The following is a 12,711-nucleotide window of genomic DNA, read 5'->3' as shown; positions in this document are numbered from 1 at the left end:
TGGCCCAATACGACCTGTAACTCTAAACATTTGCTCTGTCATTAATACGATTCAGCCCCCAGGAAATTCTTCTTCACAGCTTTTGCTCTCTATCCTCAAAACTAAATGTGACTCTGTCTGAATACTGTAAAATTTGTGTATTGTGCCTTTGCTCATATCAGATGCACCTGTTTCGTGGTTCAGGGAGGATCTAAGCAGCTGAAGAACTTAAAAGAGAAAAGTCAACAAATACTTTCACTCAAACAGCATGAACGCAATACATTCTTGCATAATACAGAATCACTTGCCAGTAGGGCTGGGTGTCAACTTTTTTTTTTCTTGTTCCTCCTATTAACCTGATAGTTACACATAACAGTGGAGGAGCCTTTTGTAATATTAAACTAGTTATATTAATGTTAAATTTGTATATGTGAAGATCTAGATGTAAAAATGCATAAAACATGACCCACATTTTGCAAAGAGAAGCCTGGGGGTGAAAAGGAGTTCAGGAATTTGTTGACTCTCGTAAAGCACATTAGTGGTAGAACTGCAACTCACCATCATTTCCTTCTAAGAACTTTGCTCTTCTCACCAAAACTTAAGGCTCCTCAGAGTGTCTAATAGAAGTGAACAGTTCTGTGACAACAATTTTCTGTTCCCTGAAATATGATCCTCACTTAATTTGCCCTACTAAAAATCCCAAGTATAAGAACAACAGGTTGTAAGATGCCTACTCTTGAATCACATTTGTCTTTTGCTCCTTAAAACCCCTAAGCCATTCAATCTTCAGCTATTCAGAAATCTTCCCCTCAAATGTTCATCTAGTGCAATTTGAAGAAGAAACAGTGCCAGGCATTGGAGTGAGAATCTTCACAGAAAAATGTCTGCCCAGAGGCAGATGAGGTCCTTCAGCTCCAGTGCTGATTGGTCCCTTTCCTAGGGACTCTCCAATCCTACCACACATGGAAACATCCAGAGGTTTGTATTCTTTCCGGCAGGTACATAAGATCCACTAGGTTTGAGCTGTGTTGACTACCACTGCTTTTTCCTTGGTCTCAATTATGTCTTGGAAGATGGCTCTGCAGATCCCTGGAAGCTTTTGGGCAGCAGCTGTGACCGCGATGCTGGTGATGCTGAGCACCCCAGTGGCTGAGGCCAGAGACTTTCCCAGTAAGTGCAGGGCAGCTGCTCTTGAGAGCCACCACGGTGGGAACAGGCTCTCCTTGGGTTGGAGTATGGGGGATGGTGATCTCCATGATCTCAGAACACAGTCTTTTATCACCATTTATTCTTTTTGGGAAATAGAGCTATGTTGCATTTTTATTTCCACCTTATAATGGGTGAGGTGAGGATAATCCAACCCCAATCCCGCAGGCTTAAGCCTGAAGGGGGAGAGAGGAAAGAGGAGACAAAGTGTGCATTTACTACCTGTGACAGGACAAAGTGACTGTGGAGTGATTTTTGAAGATATGCATTTCCCCAAAGACACAGTAGGATTTTTCTGCGCTGGGAAACGTAAGGCAGCAATGGTGTCTGTAGTCTCTGTATGGGAGGTAAAGGAGTCCATACTCGAGTGGAGGGTTTGTGGAGGCAAACTCAGTTTAAGGGAAGGTGACTGGATGACCACAGACAGGGAGGCTTACTTCGGGTTTCACTGATTTATGGGCAAAAGGTGACTTGAGTGGGATTCAGGGACCTGAGTTGATGGTGGACTGAATTTAGTATGAGAGAAAGGAGGAGGTAAAGAAGGGAAATAATACATATTGAGAAACCACTCTATTCAGACACAGGACAATACTTTCCATAAATTCTCTCTCACTCCTCCTAACATCCTATGTGTAGGTATCATGATTTTCCTTTTACGTAATTATAATTGTGATATGGATATTCTGTTAAGTAACCTGCCCAAGCTGGTGATTGACTCAGTTTAATTGGACTCTACAGAATTCAAAAGCTTGGGCTCTTTCCATGAATAAATGTTTCCTTCTAGGACTCCGGAGGTGTAGGTCCTTCTAACACAGCAGTGAGTGAACCTCACAGGGCACTTGGGCAGGTATAGCAGAAAGAGAGTAAATCCAGGCATGGGAAGAAAGGTATTTTGCCCAGGGACCAAGAGAATACTTACATCAGGACGAGAACAAGCTTAATTCCTGAACCTTTCTTGTCATTCCCTTGAACTCTCAAATTTATGTGGATAACTCTGTCTCTGAGATTCTCAGGAACTCCATGGAGAATGGGATTTCATGCTAGAACGCCCTGATCTAAGAGCAGAGGTCCATGTAAAAACGGTCCGACTGCCCTCTTCACTTGGTTCACGGGCCCAGGCAGGGACTGGGCTTTCCCTCTTACCTCCCTAAAGAAAGGCAGATTCCCGAGGCCCCCAGAGAGGGCTGGCAGGGCTGGGGCAGAGATGCCTCGAGGATCCCAGGTCCAGAGCACGAGGCACGGGCCCAGCCAAGAACTCAATCTCGCGGGGACGGGTTTCGCAGCTGCTGGCGGGGTCAGGGCGGCGGCTGCAGGGTGCGGTCCGGCTGGGGGCTGGGGTTAGGGCCGGGCTGGGGCCTGACTGACCTGCCGTGATTCCCCGCAGAGGATTTCTTGGTCCAGTTTAAGGGCATGTGCTACTTCACCAACGGGACAGAGCGCGTGCGGGGTGTGGCCAGATACATCTATAACCGCGAGGAGTACGGGCGCTTCGACAGCGACGTTGGGGAGTTCCAGGCGGTGACCGAGCTGGGGCGGAGCATCGAGGACTGGAACAACTATAAGGACTTCTTGGAGCAGGAGCGGGCCGCGGTGGACAAGGTGTGCAGACACAACTACGAGGCGGAGCTACGCACGACCTTGCAGCGGCGAGGTGAGCGTCGTCCCCTTGGCCGGGGCCCGAGTCTCTGCGCACAGAGGGGCGAGGACGGCGCGGCCTCAAGGACCGAGCCCTGGTCCATCCCAGGGTACAGGAAGGTGGCGGGGCTTTGGAGGCTGGGGGTAGTATCGGAGGGGCGGGGATCTAGGGCAGAGCAGGGGGATGCACAAATGCAGCCCTTAGTTCCCTGCAGGGTTGGGTTAGGCTGCGCAGTGTGTCCCCAGCCTCCCTGTCCATCGGCCTTGTTCTCTGCTCTGCACGTTCTTGCCTCGTGCCTTATGCATTTGCCTCCTCGTGCCTTACCTTCGCTAAGTAGTTCTCTCTGCCTGGAACGCCGGCCCTCTTCCCCTGCCCGCCCCGCTAACACTGCCCCACCCAGCAAGGTCCACGTGCACAGCTCGCGCCGTAGGAAGCTTCAGGTTTGGCCTGGTGGAGTTAGGGCTGCTCCACAACTGCGCGCAGGGCATCCAGCAATTACAGTTGTGAAATAAGATATTTTGACTTTTGGCTTCAAATTATTATTCATGGTAATTCTGTTTTCTTAAATGGCTGTCATTCATGGAGGAGCTCTTGACGGAGACCTAGTCTTTGAGGTGAGAGTGTTTTAATAATTGCATGCCTGATACCTGACTCGTGGACTGGCATGTGGTATGAGGTCAATGATCTTCTGTTAAATTAATGAATAAATGTACTCAGCTGCCCATCCACTTAGGCTCAAGAGAAAGCAGAGGATAAATAGAGCCTTAAAGATGGACTTTATCAATTATTGTCTATTATTTTGCTTAATGCTTTAAACTCTTATTGAATTGGATCTTAATAAGGTTTGTGAATGCAGTCTAGGGAAAAAGGTGTTTGCTGAAAATAAAAACAACCCTTGAATGGTGTTATAAGGCAGTTTTAATTTCTTAGAGAAGCTGAACAAATGGCACAATGAAAAGAGCAGAAGCTTTGGAATAAATAGATTGAAGCCACTAAATTATTGAATAAAAATAGTTTCGGGTTGCTTTTGGAGTAGATTTTCTCCCTACCCTCATCACTATCCACTTCAGGGATAAACATTCTGAACGTCAATTTTACCCACTTAGTGAGCACTTATTTCTAGACAATTGCCATAGCAAACACCATCTATGTTATGTCATTTAATAGCACAGTTACCTGTGCATTAGAGATTAGCATAGCCACTTTATATATCCTAATATTGGTACATGATAAACACTTTAAGTAATCAACCCACAATTGGGCACCAGGACCTGAAGCCTCCTCCAAAATACACAGCATTCTTTATGTTCTTCACTACTCTTCGACACAGCCTAAGGGAAGTAAAGCCTTGTTAAAGCCAATTTTGACAAGAAACAGCAGTGAGTCTATTCCTGCCTGTTTTCACTGTTAATGGGACAAAATGATACTTTCAAGGCATTGAAAATTCACTGATTAATCAATCCCTAGTCTGACCCCAGTGTTATCTATGCAGGTTCACAAAACTTCCTTGCCTTCTTCTGACCCACATCCTAATGCTGTCAAGTACCTATACTTTTGCCATTTCAAGTCTATTTCAATAAAAGTTATTCTATTATTTTTTCTCATGAATTTGTGCCATTTTTACTTTCAATCTTTTGAAGATGAACAAATCTTATAAGTCCTCACATAGCTGACTGTTATTTAGTCAGACTCCAGGAAGGAGGACCTAAAGAAAAGTTCAAGTCCAAGCAGGAACCATGATTCCTTCCAGACAATGGCTCATGAGTGCTGTTTAATTGAGGTGCCACCTGCTGACCTCAGCAAATCCCAGCTATATGTATATGTTCGCATTTCTGGCACATTCACCCAGGCCGACCTCTCACGGATCTCAGAATATTTCCTATGGAGAACATACATGATAATGTTTGATTTCAGAACAAGAAAGTAATTCTCAATAGCAAGGGGATGGAGTAGGGTAGGCAGCTAGTAATTAAACTATCTTGAGTGTTAAAAGGAAATTAAGAAAAAGCAGGAAAATCAGAGAACATATTACCAAGTAAATAAAGCATACATTAAATATTTACTATAATTTTACACTAAAGAAATAAAGGAAATGCAGTAAAATGGCCAGAGAGGTAAAGGTTAAGATGTATAAAATATGCAGGGAAAGGTGTGTCATTTTTGACCATGAGCAGCACTCTGAGAAGATAAAGGAATTGAGTTATGGGCAAACATGATGTTTGATCAGTGTTAGTTTTTTTCAAGGTCCGCCTACTTTTCCTTCAAATATTACAAACTTTTGAAATAACATTCAATTTTTTGGTCTCTGTTACTAGACTGCAAGTTCTATAAAGGCAGGAACCAGGGTCTGTTGTTTATTTTTGGATTCTCAGTAATTGTCAAATTTATATTTGTTGAAGGAACCTTAATCCAAGACTTGGACTCCAGGTATCTTTCCATTCTGGTTCCAAGGAGGGACCCTTCCTCATGGCAGGCGTGTTGTGTGGTCTCACATCTCACTCCTGTCTTTTCCTGTCTGTTACTGCCCTCAGTGGAGCCCACAGTGACCATCTCCCCATCCAGGACAGAGGCCCTCAACCACCACAACCTGCTGGTCTGCTCGGTGACAGATTTCTATCCAGGCCAGATCAAAGTCCGGTGGTTTCGGAATGACCAGGAGGAGACAGCCGGCGTTGTGTCCACCTCCCTCATTAGGAACGGCGACTGGACCTTCCAGATCCTGGTGATGCTGGAAATGACTCCCCAGCGTGGAGACGTCTACACCTGCCACGTGGAGCACCCCAGCCTCCAGAGCCCCATCACCGTGGAGTGGCGTAAGGGGAAACTGGTTTCCTTTTACTGTGGGCCCCACAAGACAAAGGGTAGAGCTCCCTCTGACCCTTCCCATCCCGTCTCTTGTCTCTGACATCACTACTGAGCTGGGAATCACAGGAGACTAGAGCACCTGTTGCCCCATGGCGAGCACATCAGATGAATCCTGATCTCATTGTCTTTCCAGATACCAGGGAGATCACTCTACACATTTGTGTTAGTCCATTCTTATACTGCTATAAAGAAATCTCTGAGACTGAGTAATTTATAAAGAAAAGAGGTTTAATTGGCTGTTCTCACTACACTATAAAGAAATACCTGAGAATGGGTAATTTATAAAGAGAAGAGGTTTAATTGGCTTATGGTTCTGTGGCTGTAGGGGAAGCATAGTGGCTTCCGCTTATGGAGAGATATAAGGAAGCTCCTAATCATGGCAGAAGGAAAAGAGGGAGTGAGGTGTCTCACATGGCGGGAGCAGGAGCATGAGAGAGAGGGGGTTGGTGCTACACAGTTTTACATACAGATCTCATGAGAACTCACTACTGTAATGACAGTACTAAGGGAGATGGTGACAAGAATCTGGTCTAATGATTCAGTCACCTCCCACCAGGCTCTACCTCCAACATTGTTAATTACAATTGAACATGAAATTTGGGTGGGGCCACAGATTCAAACCATATCAACACTACTAAAGCCCCAGAACCCAGCTCTGACAGCTATGAGAGACTGACTGTTAGGGCTGGTGACTGGGGCCTTAGGGTTTAAGGTTATGGATGAAGTCCTGAGGGGCAGGGGTGTGCTTCTTCCTCTCCCTCACCCACCCATTGTGTCCAAAGACCTACTGGCTGGTCTTTCTCTTCCCTAGGGTGGTCATACTGGAGAACTAGTGTCCCCTGACACCTCCACCTCCTGTACCAAGGACATTATGGGGTATGGGGACAAACACTGACACTCAGGCTCTGCTCCTTAGGGGCTCAGTCTGAATCTGCCCGGAGCAAGATGCTGAGTGGCGTTGGAGGCTTCGTGCTGGGGCTGATCTTCCTCGGATTGGGCCTTATCATCCGTCACAGGGGTCGGAAAGGTGAGGAACCCCAGGGGGAAATGGGGAAGATGGGCTGTGACCCAGACCCTCTGTTCAGAGAGGTTCTGTTTCTAGATGTAGCTCTTTCCTCCTGACCCTGAGAGGAAGTGCGAGGAGACAGGACAAGATTGGAGGCGGCATTGGAATCTGATTTTACTGGGTGAATGGTAGTGCTGCCAGAGCTGACTGATAGAGCTTATTCCAGGACATCCTTACCGTTCATCATTGTCTCACTGGCTCCTTTCTAAAAGCCTCCTCCATTAAGTGGGTCAGAGCCTTGGCCTCCTTGCCTTCTAGTGACAATTTCCTTTGTTTTGGAGGATTTTAAGTTAGGGTGCTTAAGAACTTAAAGAACATGGGAGGGAAGAGAATATAACCCCAGTTAAACTACATGTGTCATTTTCCTTTGGGGTGAGAGAGTGGTTGTTTGTTTAACAAGACCTTTCTCTGTATAACTTCCTTTTGTAGGACCTCGAGGGCCTCTACCAGCAGGTAATATTTCAGCCGTGATCCAGTTGGGGGAGAGGGCACAGGCATAAGGGGAAGAGCCATGGTGAAACCCCATCTCTACTAAAAATACAAAAATTAGCTGGACGTGGTGGTGTGCATCTGTAATCCTGGCTACTTGGGAAGTTGAGGCAAGAGAATCGCTTGAACCCGGGAGGCAGAGGTTGCAGTGAGCCAAGATTGCGCCACTGCACTCCAGTCTGGGCGACACAGCTAGACTCTGTCTCAAAAAAAAAAAAAAAAAAGAAAAAAAAAGTAAGAGCATGAGCGGAGTATTCCAGGGCACAGTGGTCTCTGTTCATGGCCTATTTGCTGCTATGAGGGTTAAGACTTAGGGGAGAAATTTGCCAGTTTCTAGGAATCTCCAGAGATTGTTTCCCAGAACCAGGCCTTAACTTTGGTGGCATCTTTCTGTGAAATGTGGGGACAGAGCCACATCTTGAATGTGAGATAGTAGGGTGATGCCCACTTTGTGCCACATTTTGTTAGCTACTGCCTGTAGGCATTTTCAGTGACTGAAAGAGGCTGCTAGTGGTGGAGATGAAGTGTCATCCAATTTACTAAAAAAATCAAACCCTTCATATTACCCAGAAGGGTAACTGCTGTTTCCCCACCTCCACATGTCTGCATCAAGCTGAAATTCTGTGTCCTCATGAGCTGATTTTACCTTTACACAGATATTGGGGAATGTGATGATGATATGCTCTAGACCTCAGCATCCTCTGTTTGATGCTGCAGAGGAAACTGAGGAGTGGGGGAGAGGGTGTGTCCCTCAGGGTACCCGGTGCTGATCATGCCTCGTCTCTCTTCTCCAGGGCTCCTGCACTGACTCCTGAGGACTTTTGTCTGGGATTGGTCATCACTCTTCTGTAATGCCCACCTGCCCCTGCCCAGAATTCCTAGCTGCTTGTGTCACCCTGTCCCACTGAGGTCAGAGTCCTACAGTGGCTCTCATGCAGCCACCAGGTCACCTTCTGTGATCCCCACCCCAAGGCACTGGCTGTGACTCTGCTTCCTGCACTGACCCAGAGCCTCTGCCTGTGCACTGCAAGCTGTGTCTACTCAGGCCCCAAGGGGCTTCTCTGTTTCCATTCTCCCCCAACAGACCTGTCAAGAGAAGCACGACAAAATCATTTACCTGACTTTAGTGCTTTTTCCCATAATTAAACATGATTCTGAGTTATCTGTGTTCGGAACTTCCTAAACTCAGCAGAGGTAGGAAACCACTGCCAAGTGAAGGAACATACCTTGAGGTGACCCAGCGAAACCGTGGCTAGAAAGAGGGTTGTACTTTGAAAAGACACTGAAAGCATCTTGGGGTGCAAAGGGTAGGCAGAGGAGGTAGAAAATCAATTCAGTCATCACATCATTCATGGTTCTTTAATAGTGATGTTCAGTGCAATGGCCTTAGGACATCCCAGCCTCTCTTCCGGTTTGGTGAGTGTTGTCTAGGTAAGCATGGTGGAATTGTTTGGGGACAACTATAGTGATTGATGTTTCAAATATATTCTTGCTGGCAAGTCACATCAATCAAGACTAGTTTTTATTTTTAAGAAAGCATAACCAGCAATGAAAGTACTATTTTTGGTTCCAAATGATAGACACCCAACCCAAAGATATTTGATTCATGTTACAAGGAAGGTTGGTTTCAGAAGTGACTAGTTCCAGATATTCAATGAGATCTTCATCTGTCTCTTCTCTTTCTGTTACAGTTCCATCTGTGCATCCTCCTCTCTGTGTGTCTCTTTGTCCCTGTGTAGTTCTTTCTGCGTGTCTCTCCAGTTTTGTCTTTGTTCCCTTCTTGTATCTCTTTCACTGCATTGTTGCCTTTCTCTATTTTTATAATCATTTGTCACTATCTGCATTTCTTTCTCTTTTTCTTTTTGCATCTATTTTCTGCATCGCTCTTATCACCTCACACCTTATCTCATCTCTCTCTTCGTGTGTGTGTGTGTGTGTGTGTGTCTGTCTGTCTGTCTGTCTTTGTTATATATGTTTCTGGAGTGTCTACCAGAGTTTTAATAATTTGGGGAAAGGTTCTGATTGTCCAAGCCTGGGTAACATGCACACCTCCCAAATACATCCCATCCTGTGCATGGGATGCTGCCAGCCAGCGTGCTCATTCCTCTTGTTAGGAAGGAGGACTGGGTTTTCCAGATCCTTCTGATGCTGGAAAAGACTTCCAGTATGCAGGTGTCTACACCAGCCATGTGGAGCACCTCAGCCTCCAGAGCCTCCTCACAGTGGAGGGGTGTAGGGGGAAGTTTGTTTCTGGTGGAGCCCACAGGTCAAACGGCAGGGCTTCCTCTGGTTCTAGGGTCCCTCAGTGGGGGTACCTGTTCACAGCCATGTCATTCTTTGTCTGAGCTCCCTTTGTCATTGACATCATAACCTGTTGATTCCTGATGACACCCTCTTCCCGGTTATGAGGGACGTCACTACACACTGTGGCCCCTTTGATGTGGGCTCAGCCCTGAAGATGGTCTACATCTCAGACTCTGGGTTTGTCATTAAGGCAGACAAGCTTGTCCAACCCTCAGCCCACGGGCTGCATGCAGCCCATGACCGCATTTAATGTGGTCCAACACAGATTCTAGAACATTCTTTCAGTTCAACGTTGTCACACTGAACACATCCTGGTTATGAGAGGATCAAAGTCTTTTTCCCTTTCTTCCACTGACAGTTTCATGGAAACAATTATTTTTTGCACCCAGATTTCATTGGGTAGTATAATCTTTAATTGATAATTAAAGTAACAAGTACATTTTTTATAAATAAGTTTGCTAACAAGAAGAATTGAGTCTTAGGAGGCATATAACTTGGAGGAAAATGCATGGTGTTCTAGAGAACAACCTGCCAGTTGTAAGCATTTGTCCTTACCTTAGGAAATATCAGTATATCTTTCAGAGACAATGGTGCTCGCCAATATGCCATAAGGTTCTTTACATCTCCCAGTCTTTTCTGCTGTTAGGTTGGGATCATTTGACTAATACTAGCCAATGGAACTTGCAAGTGGATGCACGATGAGACGTTGGAAACTCCATATAACCTGAGTCACTTGAGAAACCGTGGAATTAAGTCTCTTTATTGAGTGACGCCACTGAGATTTGCTTTTTACTGTGGGCTAAGATCTTACTGCACGTTAACTTTACCCTTCCCGATAATCATGGAATGTTTAACTTCAGAAGAGAGTTCATAAGTTAATAGGGTGAATCAATTGAGTTAATGGAAATTGAGATGATTGAGATGATATTTTTAAACAAAAAAAGTTTTTGAAAATAAAGAACAGAAAATTTTATTTGAACAAGAAAAAGTTAAGAATGTTACATTTCAAAAAATTTAAATTATTTTTAATTGACAAATAATTATGAGTATTTATAAGGTACAATGTGACATTTTGATATATGTATACACTATGAAATGATGAAATCAAGCTAATTAACATATCCATCACTTCACATGCTTATTTTTTATGTGGTGTGAATATTTAAAATCTGTCTTAGCAATTTTCAAATATACAATACAAATGGCCCTCTGTATTTGTGGGTTTTGCATCCTCTGATTCAGCCAACCATGGATTGAAAATATTTGGAAAAAATGATAAAATACAACAATACAACATAAAAATAATACAACTTAAAAGACAATACAGTATAACAACTATTTACATAGAATTTATATTGCATTAAGTATTATAAGTAATCTAAAGATGATTTAAAGTATGCGGGAAAATATACTTAGGTGATGTACAAAAACTAAGCCATTTTTAATAAGAGACTTGAGCATTCTTAGATTTTGGTATCCAGGAAGGGTCCTAGAACCAATCCCTCATGGATGCCAAGGGACGACTGTATGGTATTATTAACTATAGTTACCATGCTGCACAATTGATCTTCAGTACTCATTCCTCCTCTTTAACTGAAACTTGTACCTTTTGACCAACATCTCATTCCTTTTTCTCCCTCTCCCCACACCCCACCCCCCCCATGACTTTGACTTTTTAAGATTCTGCATATAAGTGAAGTCATGTGGTATTTGTCTTTCTGTGCCTGGCTTATTTCACTTAGCATAATGTCCAATGGGTTCATCCATGTTACAAATGACAAGATTTCCTTCTTTTATAAGGCTGAATAGTATTCCACCTCATATATGCAGCACAGTTTTTTAATCCATTCATCTGCTGATGGATAGTTAGGTTGATTCCATCTCTTGGCCATTGTGAATAGTGCCGCAATAAACACGGGAGTGCAGATATCTCTTTGATACAGATTTCATTTTCTTTGCATATGTACCCAGAAGTGGAACTGCTGGATCATGTGGTAGTTCTATTTTTAATTTTTAAATAGATGCTGAATTTTATCTGTTTGTTGTCTTCCACATGAATGTATATGTATTCCCAGGAACTAGAACAGTGTTTCTGTCGTCAGTGCTGTTCCGTTGTACCTAAACTCCTCCCTTTGAGACTGAAAGATTTATTCTCTCATTGCTGGGAATATTGCTGGCTGACTGCCCTCAGCTGTCAGTCATTCCCCGGAATTGCCTTAGGTGATGAAAGCTGCCTCATCGGATTTTACTCCACTTCCCAGTAGGAACTCACCTATAATGATTGGTCAGTATAGGGGTATAAAAGCCTTAAACCCTGCTCTAATTTGGGCCAACTCTGAGGGGCTCTTGTAGCTTCTGAATAGCTTAGTTAGGCCGAAGAATAACAGTCCATTTTTTTTTTGTAACTGAAATAGTCCAATTTCTAAAACCTTGCTCTAACTCATTAGTCATTTTACATACTTTTTTCAGTTGTGATTGTAATTTAAATGTATTGATCTTTGTGACTTCTGTAAGTATGGGCAATGTCTGTTCCCCTCCTTCTTGGAAGATGAAGTTATTGGCATTGTTACCCTCCCTTTCCCCTCTCCTTTACGCTTCCACTTGCCAAAATGAAGTATGTACATCTTTTTTTTTTTTTCAATATTGTCAAAGCTGAAAATACTGACATTCTGCTGTAGCAATAAGATTCCTTGGGCTTTGCTCACAGCTTAATTCTAAATTTGAAAAAAAAAGTTTATCGCTTTCTAAATACCACTTATGTAGTCAGGTATTCTTTGCTTGCCAAGAAACTGCTGTAGTAGGATCCCTTTTCAGTGAGATCCCGGGTTAAACCCAGTCTCCTAGATTCCTTACCTTCCCATATCCTGATTAACAATCTCAATTGGTCATATCCTTAGTCAACTTCTAGCAAAACTCTGCATGGTAGGTAAATTTTATGTCCTTTCACATTCACAGGTATTTTTATTCTTTCTCCATGCCTGATTGTGACTTTGAAAAGGTCCACATTTATTAATAAAAATAATTTTCCTTTAGAATTCCAAAGACTTTCTCATTATCTTAATAATAGAAGTATTTTTTTTGTTGTCAGTTTGTTTCATTTTGATTTCCCCCACTGGAATATTTTATGACCTTTCTATAACGCCCAAAGTTCTGAAATTTTGAAAAT

The 12,711-nt window shown here is 43.7% G+C and overlaps 1 protein-coding gene across 4 annotated transcripts; it reads left to right on the top strand.

Annotated features, from left to right (window-relative positions):
* The first annotated feature begins 992 nt into the window (after positions 1–992).
* LOC116460328 (HLA class II histocompatibility antigen, DQ beta 2 chain) lies at positions 993–8,403 on the top strand. Of its 4 annotated transcripts, none has more exons than XM_032141394.1 (6): positions 993–1,149; positions 2,570–2,836; positions 5,353–5,634; positions 6,603–6,713; positions 7,182–7,205; positions 8,036–8,403. In XM_032141394.1, exons 1-6 carry the CDS (start codon positions 1,041–1,043, stop codon positions 8,047–8,049), a joined length of 807 nt encoding a protein of 268 aa, XP_031997285.1. In that variant the 5' UTR covers positions 993–1,040; the 3' UTR covers positions 8,050–8,403. The 4 variants fall into 4 exon arrangements, with proteins under 4 accessions (XP_031997285.1, XP_031997286.1, XP_031997287.1 ...); XM_032141393.1 differs by having other exon boundaries at positions 1,041–1,149; positions 7,182–7,208; positions 8,038–8,093; XM_032141395.1 differs by lacking the exon at positions 6,603–6,713.
* Positions 8,404–12,711: the final 4,308 nt, after the last annotated feature.

This window comes from Hylobates moloch, unplaced genomic scaffold (assembly GCF_009828535.3).
Source record: "Hylobates moloch isolate HMO894 unplaced genomic scaffold, HMol_V3 SCAFFOLD_20, whole genome shotgun sequence".
In the NCBI taxonomy this organism is placed as follows: Eukaryota; Metazoa; Chordata; class Mammalia; order Primates; family Hylobatidae; genus Hylobates; species Hylobates moloch.
This window is presented reverse-complemented; position numbering and strand designations above follow the sequence as displayed.

Coding starts and splice junctions, on each gene's coding strand:
- LOC116460328 (XM_032141393.1), top strand. CDS start 1,041: ATGTCTTGGAAGATGGCTCTGCAGATCCCTGGAAGCTTTTGGGCAGCA. Junction 6,714..7,181: donor CCGTCACAGGGGTCGGAAAG/GTGAGGAACCCC, acceptor TTCCTTTTGTAG/GACCTCGAGGGCCTCTACCA. Junction 7,209..8,037: donor AGGGCCTCTACCAGCAGGTA/ATATTTCAGCCG, acceptor TCTTCTCCAGGG/CTCCTGCACTGACTCCTGAG.